General features: G+C 40.0%; 1 protein-coding gene across 4 annotated transcripts in view; it reads right to left on the reverse strand.

The window, feature by feature from the left end:
- cux1a (cut-like homeobox 1a) overlaps positions 1–13,401 on the reverse strand; it is a 108,686-nt gene that overhangs the window by 85,253 nt on the left and 10,032 nt on the right. For all 4 annotated transcript variants that reach the window (XM_079449254.1, XM_079449252.1, XM_079449253.1 and 1 more), the window contains exon 2: positions 342–452. In XM_079449254.1, the coding sequence (XP_079305380.1) occupies positions 342–452 (111 nt within the window). The remainder of the gene's footprint in view (positions 1–341; positions 453–13,401) is intronic.

Genomic DNA, 13,401 nt, shown 5'->3' on the forward strand with positions numbered 1-13,401 from the left:
TATTGCATCACCAACATTTATTCTATTTTGACAGTTCATTGCCTCGTAAAATGTTAAACACACTCAAAATTTTTGACACTTTTTGTTCTGGTCTGGTTGGTTTGGTTCTTGGGTTAAAACTTTGTATTAAAGCCCCCATAGAGTAAAAGACTTCTGAAAGCAAGTGTGCGGTCACTGTTGCGCTCAACAGCGCGGTTACTGTCATTTACAGGTACCCAAGAGATCGAGATGTGCCGGTCCAGACATGTCACAATAAGGATCCACTTCCTCTCAAATTCCTTTTCGCCCCACTACCTTTGAGACTCATATAATTTGGGAAATCATCTCTTGCTCTCTCTCACCTCTGGAGTATTCTTCTTGAAGTCGCGGCTTTGGTCGATGAGTTTTTTCCTGGACTGCTCGCTCTCATCCTGTCTGTTGGCCAGAGCTGTGGCGGTGGCATCCAGTTCTTTCTGAGGGCAGATAAGGGAAATGATCACATGACATTACACATTAAAATGTTGACAAATTATATAATAGCAGTAAATCAAAACAAAACAAGTAACTGTAATTTGAAGAGAATTACATGAAACACAAACAGAAAGAAGAGGGTCTTTAGACATGCATTTATAAAGTCTAAAGTTGAAACCATTTGTAAAAAGGCAATGCTCAGGGTGGGACCTGGGACGCCAAAACCTTTATTTCATTGTTTGCAAACATGTTCACTGGCCAGTTGCATTCATAAAAAAAGTTTTACAACAACCCAGCCCAACATGTTCAGCAAACAAAAAACCTGTGTCTATACTGCAAAAAACTAATTGTTTTATAAAGTGTGAGAATTCTGTCCGGTATGCACCTGCAGGCGTATTGCAGCTATAAAGCACCCTTAATAACTCACTTCAACCAACGGACCAATCAGACTGCCCTGAAAGTTGCAACAAACAATCAGCGAATGGCTCCCGCGCCAATCAGTCACCAATGCGGAGCAACGGTCCCGCCTTCAGTGGGCCTCATGAAAAGTCAGCAGTCTGCGGTCCCACAGTCCCGCTCCTCTCTCCTCTCAACAGCAGGGCGCTGAGCTAAAGAATATCGTCTGACATCTGGGAACCAGATGCTGGGAACAAATCAACTTAATTAGGCTGAAACTCTGTGCGCCAGACTCCCCAAACCTCCAACACAACAACTGGGGGGCTGAGTCACCGCAGTCTCGCCCCGATTTTACTCTCCTCTGTTATTACCACCTCCATCTTCCACGTAAGTCGCGAAGTTCGTGTGTCCTGGCAAGGGACGGATTTGGTTTTAAAATACCATCCCTAGAGATGGGTGTGGATCATTGGTTTCTGGGTCAATGGGATAAAAAAACGTCATGCTATATAAGCGGTTAAGTTTTGGACTTTTTAAACAGCCGCGGTAGGACGTCTGCGTTCGCTTAATATTATACAAACGTGATGAAAATAAACCCTGACATAATACGTTTATCCTAACAATGCACTGACAGGACGTATGTGTGCGGCTTCTACAATTCTATAATCATAAAATACTAAGTTGTCTTCGAACTCCTAAACGCAGTAATGCAATTTTTTAAGGCCTTTCCGCTGAAATCACAGTAAATATTCATCATAATACAGCATACGGCACATCGGTCCCGCATGGCGCTCATATCAAGGCTGGTAATACCCCCTGGGGTATTCCATCCAGCCCCCCTGGTGTAGCGCAAGGAAGCCATGTAGCCCTCCAATGAGGGTCGTTTATATAAAAGACCAAATTGTTCCCCATAATAGCTTTATAATTTTCCTAATGGAGGAATTCTGCTGGCTCAGGCGGCGGTGCTTGTCTTAGTTAATTTGTTCGGTAGTAAACGCTGATGGAACAGATTACAGGGCTCCCCAGAGAGCCAGGCCCTGCCAGATACTATCAGCTGCATATGCAGCAGGGAAACGTCGACAAGGCCTCGTTCTTGCTCGCTCACTCTCCCTCTCTCTTTTTCACTCAGTCTAGCTGCTCTGCTTTTCCCTCTCTCACTTGTACTCTCATAACCTGTCTTTCTCACAGGCCATTACGTTTCCTTCTCTACATGCCGCTCGCTCTTTCTCCCAGCGTAACGGACTGCGTCACCTGAGCACTCGGGAGGGTCAACAGTACGGAGGAGGCAAGGAACAGATAAAAACAAAGTGCGGGTGAGAGGGGGCGGCAGACGCCGGGTTGCTGTGCTGTAACAAAACGTGGACAGTAATAATGTGAACGTCTGAAATTCGTTTATAGTTCAGGTGGATAGAAGGGCAATGGTCAACACGGATTAATGAACGTTTCTGGTTTTATTGTGTATGATTCACTTGCAAAGTTATGCAGTTATTGCAAAGAACAAAACATGTTTATCTTAAGAATCTCGCAAGTGAAGGCCCATTTTTTAAACCCCTCCCTTAAAACCACTTGGCTCTGTTTTGGTATAGTCCACCCACATTTCAGTTCTTAATAACAACCCAATCAATTCTTAATAGATAAAATCAAGCCGGGGTGGCACCTTTTCTTTCTATTTTGTTGAATATCCTGTCTTCTTTTGGCAATACACTATGGTAGTGCGTTTTTCTTCCATAATGCGACTTCAAATTGTTTACACCTATCCCCTTCACATAGGGGCGTTTCACATTGGTGGAAGTACCATTGTTTGTCCTCTTAACCAGGGGTTCCCGAAGTAGGGGTCGCACCCACCGGGGGGGGGTTGCATTAACGCAAGGGTGGGGTGGCGAGAAATCTGTTATTTTTAATGATTAGAAATAGCGTATTTTGTAAGTGTAACAAAATATTAAAATATAAGTTAAAAAAAGAAAACCATGCAAATAAAAGCCATCAGCCTTTCGAATTTCCTTGCCCTTGATCGTGACCCCCTGAGGATGTTAGACTGTTGTGTTCTGTTGTGTTTGGATAGACCTGCATGTGCCCTGTTGTGCCACTGAGAAGGTTTAATGATAAAATGACAAAGATCACACAGGTTATACATTTTAAAACAGCGGCAAAATGAAAACTTGAAATGTGAAAATCTTGAAAACAACTTTATGTTGGACTGGGAAAAAGTCATAAGAGTTTGGAGCAAATGAAAGAAAATGTAAATAACATTGAAACTAATGATCTGTGCTAGATACTGTACAAGGTGTGCAAACTGTCTGAAATCTGACCATCTGTAGTAATAGTTCAAGATTTATGTAAACAAGTAAAGTAATGAGTAAATGACTATAACATAATATTTTGTTAGACTGTGTTCTTTTGTGTTGTCACTATGAACGTATAGACCTTATTAGCGCATGTGCGCAGTTACGTGGAACATTTGTATACTTTAACAACCTCCGATGATAGTGGGGGTCTCGAGTCACTGGCGCTGTTATTTTGGGGGTCTGGGAACCCCTGCTCTAGAGAACTACCAAAGTTTCTTAAATAAAATAACTTGTGAAGGATCTGAAGATGCATGCCAAAGGCACCTCGTGGAACCATACAGGCAAAACTTGGCTCTCTTTGGAATAGTTTAAAGAATGTGGGCCTTAAAAAAAAGTCTGTCCAAATTCTGAAAAAAAAAACTAAACTTAGACACCATCACTTCCAGTTCATTGCATCTGCTGAACACATTTGAAAGTTTTTTTAGCTTTTATTTTTGAATACTTTGGTCTAAATAAAGGTGACCTGTTTTCTGAAGGGTACGACTTAAGTATTAAGTCAAAGAAACAATAAATATAAGTGCACGTGTGTGTGTTTTGAGAGCCGCCAGCAGCTACCATTATCACAGATACAGCTAATCTATTTTTACGCCAGCGTTGCTGTTAAGCTCTTTATCAATGTCTTTGCTATTGCAGCTACCATTTATAACAAACTTGCTTTGTGTGAGCAACTAATCTCAACGCCGTCCCCTTACTTTAAGTTCTGGCTCCGTGTGCTATGCACTGGGTCTGTTAAACACCTAAGCCAAAGATTTGGCAGCAGAGGTGCAAACTTAACCTTGTCATGTCCCGAAAAGAGAGCCCTCAGTATTGTGTTTCAGTTTGTGACCTCTATGGACTGAATAATGCATTTGACCCCCGAACTGATGCTATGGAGCTAGTCAGGGAAAGAGCGAGGGCACGCCGTCATCGATGTGTGACTTTACCCACAAAGTGAGGGACCATATTAACATAGTTTTCACATAAATGGGTCGATGCGCCCTCACACCCGAAGGCACAGCTCCATGGGTGACCATTTAGTGGCTCCTCGGGGAGCGTGTAAGAATGTACGGCGGAAATTTTAGCTTGAGTGCTCGGTAGAAACTAAAATTAGTGATAGGATGAACTTAAGAACGGACTATTCGTAATTTTCAAGATGTTTCTGTGTTGTGCATAAAAGGAACATCATGAGAGCTATTGTCATAAATTCTCGTTCAAGCTTATTTGTCACTTTAAATTCCTATGTAATGTTATCGCGCCGGACAAATGCTTTAATCCTTTAATAAAATATTTCTTAGTATCTAGCCTGACCATAGGTAAACTACTTAAAAGCTGTAATTCGTAAGGTTTGGTTAAAACATAAAACCTACGTTTCCTTTCATACTTTGTGTTGAAGTCAAATGACATCAAATGGACATTTCAAAAGAAGCTCAACTCATTATAAGCCTACAATCACAAGACAAGGTATAAGGAGAGGAGACTGTATGTATACGCCATTTTAACTAAAAAAAGTAACAGATTTCAAAATATAAGTATCTTGATTGTAGGTAAACTACTAGCTATAAATTATATAGCATAGCTGGAAGCTACAGTTTCAAAGTATCTTCCCCAACACTACGTGACTAATAACAGACTAACATAAACGAACATTTACAAAACTACAAGCATTACGACACAGTCTCATCTTTTCAGTTCCTTCCTTGTTCTGCATCCCTAATTACGTACGCCGTCTGAAACAGTCCAACAATGACCTAATCGCGTTGCACAAACAATGCATTTGTGTCACCGTTCTATGACACACTAAATCTTCCTGTCTCCGTTAGCCTGGATTAATTGCAAATCAAGTATTTGGCGTGCTGTCAAGATCCACTATCACGTAACATCAAGCATGCAATCAAACAATGCGGAGTGAGTAATATCTTCACGGGAGGTTCCGATAGCATAGAAACTTCACACTGTGGCATAGTGTACCCAATCAAGACCACCGAGTTCTTCTAGCTTTCTAACGTAAGAGCCCACTGTTGAACCCCTGGGAACCCAAGCGACCACATACACGGAAGCACAAGCGTACCCGGAATCATGAGCGCACCTCATTACATATGGACAAACTACAGACCAGACTTCATTTCCATCCAATTAAGAGACACTCAAAGCATTATGGGGGCTTGCTGATTATGATGCAGTACATTTGGGTTGTCTCGGTGCAACAATGTCCCAGTTGTTGACTGAAGAACTATCCCTTTCATACCAGCTGGGGAGGCCAGGAGTTTTAAGGAGGTTAACAGACTGTACATGCATTACTTATTCAAACTTGCTTCGGGGGGTAGACATTAGAAATGGCTGACAACAAGGTGAAATGCCACTGTTTTGTGTAGTTTTCCAGTAAAAAAATGTGATGTAGCTAAAATAACATATTTACTTAGAGGAACAGTTTACCAAAAAATCAAATAAAACAATTAAATTTGACTTATTTATACATTTTGTCATTATTTTTTCACCCTCATGTTGTTCGAAACCTGTATAGTTTTCATTTTCTGTTGACGACAAAAGATATTTTGAAAAACGTCTCTGCGGATTTGTGTCCATACAATGGAAGTCAATAGTGGCCAATGTGGTTTGGTTTACAATGTTCTTCATAATATCTCCTTTTGTGTTTCGCAGAAGAACTATCCCACACAATATCTGACACTGGGTGTCAGAAAGCACAACTTGCATCTATAAAAAACAACTTTACACGATTTGTCAACAGGGTAAATTCAAAACTATGTTTTCATTCTATTTTAAGGATGCTTAATGAAAAACAAGACAAAAGCACACAGGTATTTTTGCAGTACAAATTTCACCAAGACAGCCTAAATTGTGTCAGTTTCAAGGATAAAACGACCTATATCTATCAACCCAGACACTCTTAAAAGCTCCGAACATTCAAGTGATCTAACATGCATTGCGCTTGTTAACACAAGAATGCCTTTACAAATCTTTAAACTGAAGTTTGAAGGCTTCTCGAAGTCGCAGGATTGGGATTACTGACAAAAAACTCTGTTCTTCTCACACATCAACTTTATCTGCCGTCAAGCCAGTCAGTCCGCGGGGCCGCGATATCAATCCACTCCCGCGGCCGTAATGATTCCAGGACTGGTTCACCATCTCACATGGCATGTTTGCTATCAACAGCACTCTCGGGGGTTTTACAGCACAGTTCATTAAAGCTGAAGAACAAGAACAAGCCCAAAGCTTATTCTCTCTTTCTGTCCTTCTTATTTCTTTCGCTATCACTCCTTTGATTTATTATGCAACGAGATCAGCAATTTACTTCAGAGGGGTTCAGTCACTGGCGGAGGAATCTGAGAACCAATGTTGGTACGGCTTGTCACAAATGAACAGTACGTGGATAAAAAGAAATCAAAAAAGCAAACCTCCGGTATTTGAAATAATGATTTCCAGAGTAACAACACAGCTGAAAACAGTCCTCAAATGTAATGTGGGTTTAGGGGCAACTTAAAACTATTATATCTCAAGTTAGACTCTATAGAGAGTCAATCTCCAGTTGGGAGGGATGTAAACTATTTGTCAAACAATCTATTTGTGAATGTTGGACAAAGGACTCACAGATTATCTTGTCTTGAGGTCATTTTATTGCCCTGAGCAAACTATTACAGACTGTACAAAAGAACTATACACCTGTATCTGTACCCAGCGAAGATTGCAAACTACTACAGAAAAAGTTGCATCTTATACATTCATCCTCTTTAAAGTGCTTCCCTGCTACAGAATTGCAAATATTGTGTCAACCCACCTCAGCATTTTAAAACATCCACTCCACTGCTCTCTATACAATGCCCACAATAAAATGCAAGCTATCAATGGCTCCGTTTCTAAAATATTTTCAAATTTCGCGCATCTCCACGATCTACCGCAGATATAAACATTATAGAACACGATGCCATTAACAGACAAAACAGCGGATTTTAAAGGTGAGATCCGACTTCTGATGGCATCTTATTTATGGCATGTTCGAGTTTAAGTTCTGTCTCTGGGAAACAACGCATCTTGATAAGATTCCATTCCAAATGAAGTCGCAAAGCTCCATTGAAAACATATCTGCCCTCAGTGTAAACACATATGGCTCAACCAAAGCCGTCATTCGGCAGACGAACCGACGTGCATGCAAAAGAGCACAAGCGCTGCATTATTTTTCGAGAATTTTATGACGAAGTCTGGTGTTTAACTACCACAAACTCTTCCGCATATTTGCATTTTAATACAAGGTCTGTTTATCCTGGAATCTCGGCTGTAAACTGAATTAATTCGATGTTCGGAATCATAACTGGAAATTAACATAACGTGGCAGAGGAAAGAAAGAATGGAGGGGGGGTTGCTTTTCACAAGACAACAAGCGGTTAATTGTCAAGGGCTGGGGGGGGCAGACAGTGACCTGAACTAGATATTACAGTGCGGTACGGCCGATTCAGAGAAGCCAAGATGCATTGTTCTGATTCGCTGCTCTCATTCCTTCGCGTAGACGGTGTCAACGTGCAAAACTAGAACACTTCTATTATGTCTACACTACGAGTACACAACTTTGAATCAACAAAGACGTCTATGAAGAAAGTATCGAAAAGTGTGCAAAGCTTTGTTACTTCTCTTTCTAGACGGGAGTAAGATGGCACATTAATATTATAAAAGGGTGACATTTGAGGAAATTCCAATGGAGGTGCTACATTATGCGTAGAAACTTTTTTCCAAGGCAAACTCCCTGAAGTTGTAAACCAGTTTTATTGTGTGCAAGCGTGACGGGGGTGATGAATGGCACGAAACAACAGTGCCTTTCAGATGCATGATTCGAAAAACAAAAGGGCTTGCTATTGTTGATCAGTCTAGCATGTGTGTGCGCACGGAGCTGCAAAAATAACTAGAAATGATGGCAACGTAGCAGGTGATTCAAACAGAGATAGAAGTTAAACCATTCCTTTAATCGTTCCATATCATTTCTTGACTGTTTCACCTATAAACAGCTCAACCGGTATTTTACGTCAACGGATTGATTTCACTTCATCTGTGAGAGAGCCGGTCGTTCCAGACAATCCACTGCTAAAGTCAAACGAAATGAAATTTATGTCAGCACATTTATAATATTCATAAAATCAAAAAGCTTTTTAACAAATAATTCAGCCAAACATGAAAATTCTCTCATAATCTACCCTCACCCTCATAGCCTTACAAGTTCCAAGATGTCCAGCAGCAGATACGGTTTCATTTTTGTATGTTATTTTTTAAAATCTTACTGATATAATTAAGTTAACAAATACATCAATTTAACATTTGGATTCAGTGATAAATGTTCTGTTGTTTGTATTCTGTTCAAACGTTTGCGCAGTGTTAAAAAACTGAAGCGACTTACAAAGAGTTCAGGGAGCAATAAGCGATATGTCATAAAAGAGCAACAGTACGATAGGTGCTAATAGAAAGTTACTAGTTTCAACAAAAGCTAGACCACTACCTGTTGAGAGAAAGACTTATAATCTTAAACGTAGAACTTTATTGAACCAAAAACATATTCAGTTATACAATGATGGAAAATCAATTCTTCTTTTTATGATGTTTGATTGCATGCATTTCTAAATTTCATTAAATGCCACAAATCGGTGATCCCCCCCCCGATCCATCTTGGGGGGCCCCAGTTTGAGAACCACTGGTCTGGGTTATATAACTTCCTTTCCTCAGCTGAACACTTCAGATTTTTTATAAAAATGTATGTGACTTTTATACACACAGACAAAAAGCTTAAATTATAAAAACTTATTAAAATTACAAGATCTCATTGGTTCTCCCCTGTCTTGTGACAATTTATAAGTAAAGGAGATGTTGTATCTTTTTAAGAGACAATTTAAACCCTCAGAACTCTCATTTCAAGTTTTTTTGGTCACTGTAACCTTTGCTGTATGTAAAAGAACAATATTTTCACATGACTTTTATTGTGAACTCTCCCTTTGGTTGTCTTTTTCAAGTGACGGTGCTTCAATGTAAATATGTGGGAACTTCAATAAAACAGTTTAGAAACAAATACAAATCAAAAAATTCACAGCATAGTGTCCACAGTAGTAGACTGTACACATTAGTCAAACAAGTATGTATGTAAAGCAGTGTGTGAGGTAAACAGCTCCTATTGTGTGTGTGTGTGTGTGTACTGGCTTCCTGCCATCACCAGCTGTGACCTCAGAAAAGGTGCAGAAATATGGACTGACCTTCACTATACGCCCCAGCCAATCAACCCTCATTTGAAACACTAGACAAGTCCGACCTTCATATATCAACACAAACATTGAGCCTCGAACAATGTAAGATAAGGCAACAAAGACTCATACTTTTGATTTGTGAAAAGCAAACATATTCAAAGGCTTTAAATGCCATTGACTTTTTAAAGTCAAGGTTAGGTTTGGCGGGGAGGTGATCTGTCCCCTACAGCTTGTTCGCTTCATTTATTTTCATACAATTATGGGAACGCAAGAACTGACACATAACTGCTCGCAAAAGTACGGTAAAGGAAAGGATTAAGAATGTGTCAGCAAAACCGTTCCCAGCCTGAAGTGGAAAAGCTAAACTCAAACACTGACTCGGCAGAAAAGGAGCTGCTAACTTTAGTTCTGCGCGTCGCCGGCCCCCCTCGAGCTCAGTCCCCACGACTCCGCGCTGCCATATTATCCAGAACATTATTTTGATTGTGAGTTTCCTCCCGTTGCACATTCGCTGAGCTGTCCTGAACTTAGAATGTGCTTACGTGCAATGTCTAAATACAAAACAGTCAAAGGAATATGCAATATCGACATAATGGGAGGCTGCTGGGGGAACCGCATAACACAGACTACGAAAACACTGAAACACTGAAATAACACTGTGATAAATTGTTAGCAGGCACATCTTTTTTTATGCCACTTTTATTCACAGAATAAAAGAGCGGGCGGGGGGTTATAAATGATCAGCTTTACTATTACGTCTAACAAACTGTTCAACTAGTAATCCCAGACAAAGAAGATTACCAGTTAGGTCTACCATTTGCACGTTCATTCAATTCATTACCAAAACGACCACTTACTAGAGGCTTCAGTTATGACAGCTGGCTACGATTTTCTCACGTAGGGGGGCCAAAAATAGAGGATGATTTCACCAAAAGTTGGAGTGAAGTGCATGTATTGCCCACCATGACACGTCTCCAACTGTTAGTGAGCAATTCAGATGGGTTGTACTTATTAAAAACTATTATAAACCAAGCTTATTTGATCAATAACTCTCCTTCATGTCATTCTAAACCTGTATGACTTTCTTTTGCAGAACACAAAAGGATATATTTAGAACAATCAAACAACATTGCATGGCATTGGCTTCCATTGTATGGACACAAAACCACTGAGATGTTTCTCAAAATATCTTCTTTTGTGTTCCACAGAACAAAGAGTCATATACAGGTTTTAAATGACATACGTGATGACAGATTTTTCATTCTTCCTGTCCCTTAAATCTATTTAACAAAATCACATTAACAACTGAACTGGAGTGCAAACAATTGTATTTCTGTGTACTATATCCTCGTGCCCTGGAAGAGTTGATTTGAAAGGCTTTTTGGTCTTTGTCTCAGACACAGAGGAACACCTCAGCCCTCATTACCTCAATAATGCATGAAATGCGCTACAGCCTGAAGACCGAGCTCTCTGAACGCTTTAAGTATTTATCGTGAACAGAACGCTATCAGAGCCTTTTCTAAATGGGTCTTTCCTGCCAGTTCTTCTTTAATTATGTTCAAAGGTATGACTGACCACCACGGCTCTGCTGTTTTCATTTAGACTGTTAAGTCTTGGTTGGTGTGCAGGGGGTGAAGAATTAGCCAGCATGCATCGCATCTAGCCTAGCTGTGTTTTTATGTCCTAGCGACAGGCCTGTGAAAACAATTAAAGCCATCAATGTTAAATTCATCTTGGTGCATTGGTGAAGAGCTGATAATCTCCGTGACCTATGGAGGATTATTACCAACCGACTGGCAAATTACATGCAAGCAACATCCAAGATTGATGGAGACGAGGCTTTTAAAAGGGGAAATACACACATACATCCTATTTAACATAAATAACTTTATATTGATAAAATAAGTATAATAATATTAAACTTATTTTTATATGATACAATATCATTATAGTTTATTTTGGACGTAAACAGTGGCCCGAAGTTAGCTTCCGGTCTGTGTTCGGTAATATTATAACAATCTATTTAAGATTTCATTTATATTCATATTACATTCATATTAATATTTGATAGTATATTAACTTAAATTCAATTCAATTAAAACTACTCAACAGTTATTGATTCTTTGCAGAGATCTACCGGGAGTCAAGTTTGGCCCCATATCACGTTTGTGTATTGGCCGCTGAAATCGTCTATATCATATCATATCATATCATATCATATTAGATTATTGATATTTGAAACGTAGCTGCAAAGGGTTAAATTTGAAGAACAACTGTGGAAATCCATCCCTACTTGTTTTCTCAAATCTGTTTTCCATTTCAAAGGCCAGTTTGCCAATTCAGAAGTGCTGCTTCTCAATAACGTCTGTCTGAATGGAAGAAAGGGAGTACAAAAAATTGAGAAGGGGGGGCCGTAGAGAAAAGTCCCCCTCTGTGTTGGCCAGCATCCAGTGAAAGCTGTTCAGAACATGGGAAACATGATGTCACAGCGCAGTCCAATCAGCTCGTCTGGCCTGCGGTTTTCCCAGCGAGTACCGTCATGAGCGCGCCTCCTTCTACGGGTCGGCTTTCACAAACGTGCCTCGGGGAACAACAAACTCACGCTGCCAAACACGACCACACACACATACAAAGGCAGACGGGAACGCGTACGCACTCTGGTGAACTCGCAGTCTGCTCGCGACTTTTTCTTAAACTCGACTTTGCCAAAAACGGCTGCCGGATTAGTCAGCAAAAACAGCCGGATGTTTGTGACGTTGTTTAACTATTCTGAACTTCCTGGACGTGAAAGATGGCTATCAGTCTTTTTTTGACAGATCCTCTAAGAAGTAAGAAGCATGAGATCAGTAGTTTAAACACATGGAGTTAGCAGCAATGTAAACGGTGCAAATATCCAATGATGACTCAAGCACCAGAGGTGAAACATGAGCCAAAACACGGCACGTCAAGTAAACCGCTCTCATTTTTCTCCTCTATCTCTGGCCTCGGATGCAGGTCGCGTGAATCCATAACAATACGCACATTCCAGCGTGACAGATAATGCATCTCTCCATAATGGAGCTCTTGGATGCATTTGGAACGAACGTCTGTGCGCGGACGTGTGTTTAACCGAGATAATACCTCCGTGTAAGTGAAATTCCTGGATTAAGAGAGAATATAAGCCATCTGATTGCTCAAAGAGATAAAGCGGACTTTTAAATGAGGGATTGAGATGTTTTTTCGGTGGGCTGAGGTCTCAAATCACTTTGTACCATCAGCACGGGGTGTTCCGTTGTACTAAGATCAGATCGTTTTTTATATAGACAATAAATGAGCCATTTTGTCATAGCGTTTGAATACAGGTACGAAAAGTTCAAAGCAATGTACTGTCGATCTCACATGATAAAGTTATTATTATTATTTATTATTATACATGACAGTGCTTGCAATTTTAGTCATCCACAACACTACGTATTTTCAAGGTAAACGTGATAGTAGGGAAAAAAGTAGGACTTGACTTGATCTTATCTCCAGTAAATTGATTATAATGTGAAAAGGTGGTTACAAAGGAAGGTTGATGTCAAACTCGAAAAAATTGCATGTATCGACAATTCATTTTTTGATAAAGAAATGTGTTGTTTCTTTAAAATGATCTGTTTGATGCGTTCACAAGAATAGCAAAAATGTGCAGTAAGAAAACACAAATGTTCTGTGATTTTACACGGACTCAAAAAATGAAAAACAAATAGCAGAACATGAATTATTATCTGTAGAACTAAATGCATGAAATACAGCTCTCATCCATCTCATTTAATAACAAAAAGCATTTGAAATGATGATAGTAATGGAAGACTGCGGGCACAGAGGCCTTCTTTTAGTATGTCGATATTTATAGTGATTTGTATCTGCGCGGAGAGTTTCAAGTCTGTTTAATTATGCCGTAACTCCCAAGACACGCAACGGTCTTTTTAAAAGCAAGTTGTTTGAAATATTCTCTGGATGATGGCCAGGGAAGCCATCAG

This window comes from Barbatula barbatula (assembly GCF_947034865.1).
Source record: "Barbatula barbatula genome assembly, chromosome: 24".
NCBI classification, from domain to species: Eukaryota; Metazoa; Chordata; class Actinopteri; order Cypriniformes; family Nemacheilidae; genus Barbatula; species Barbatula barbatula.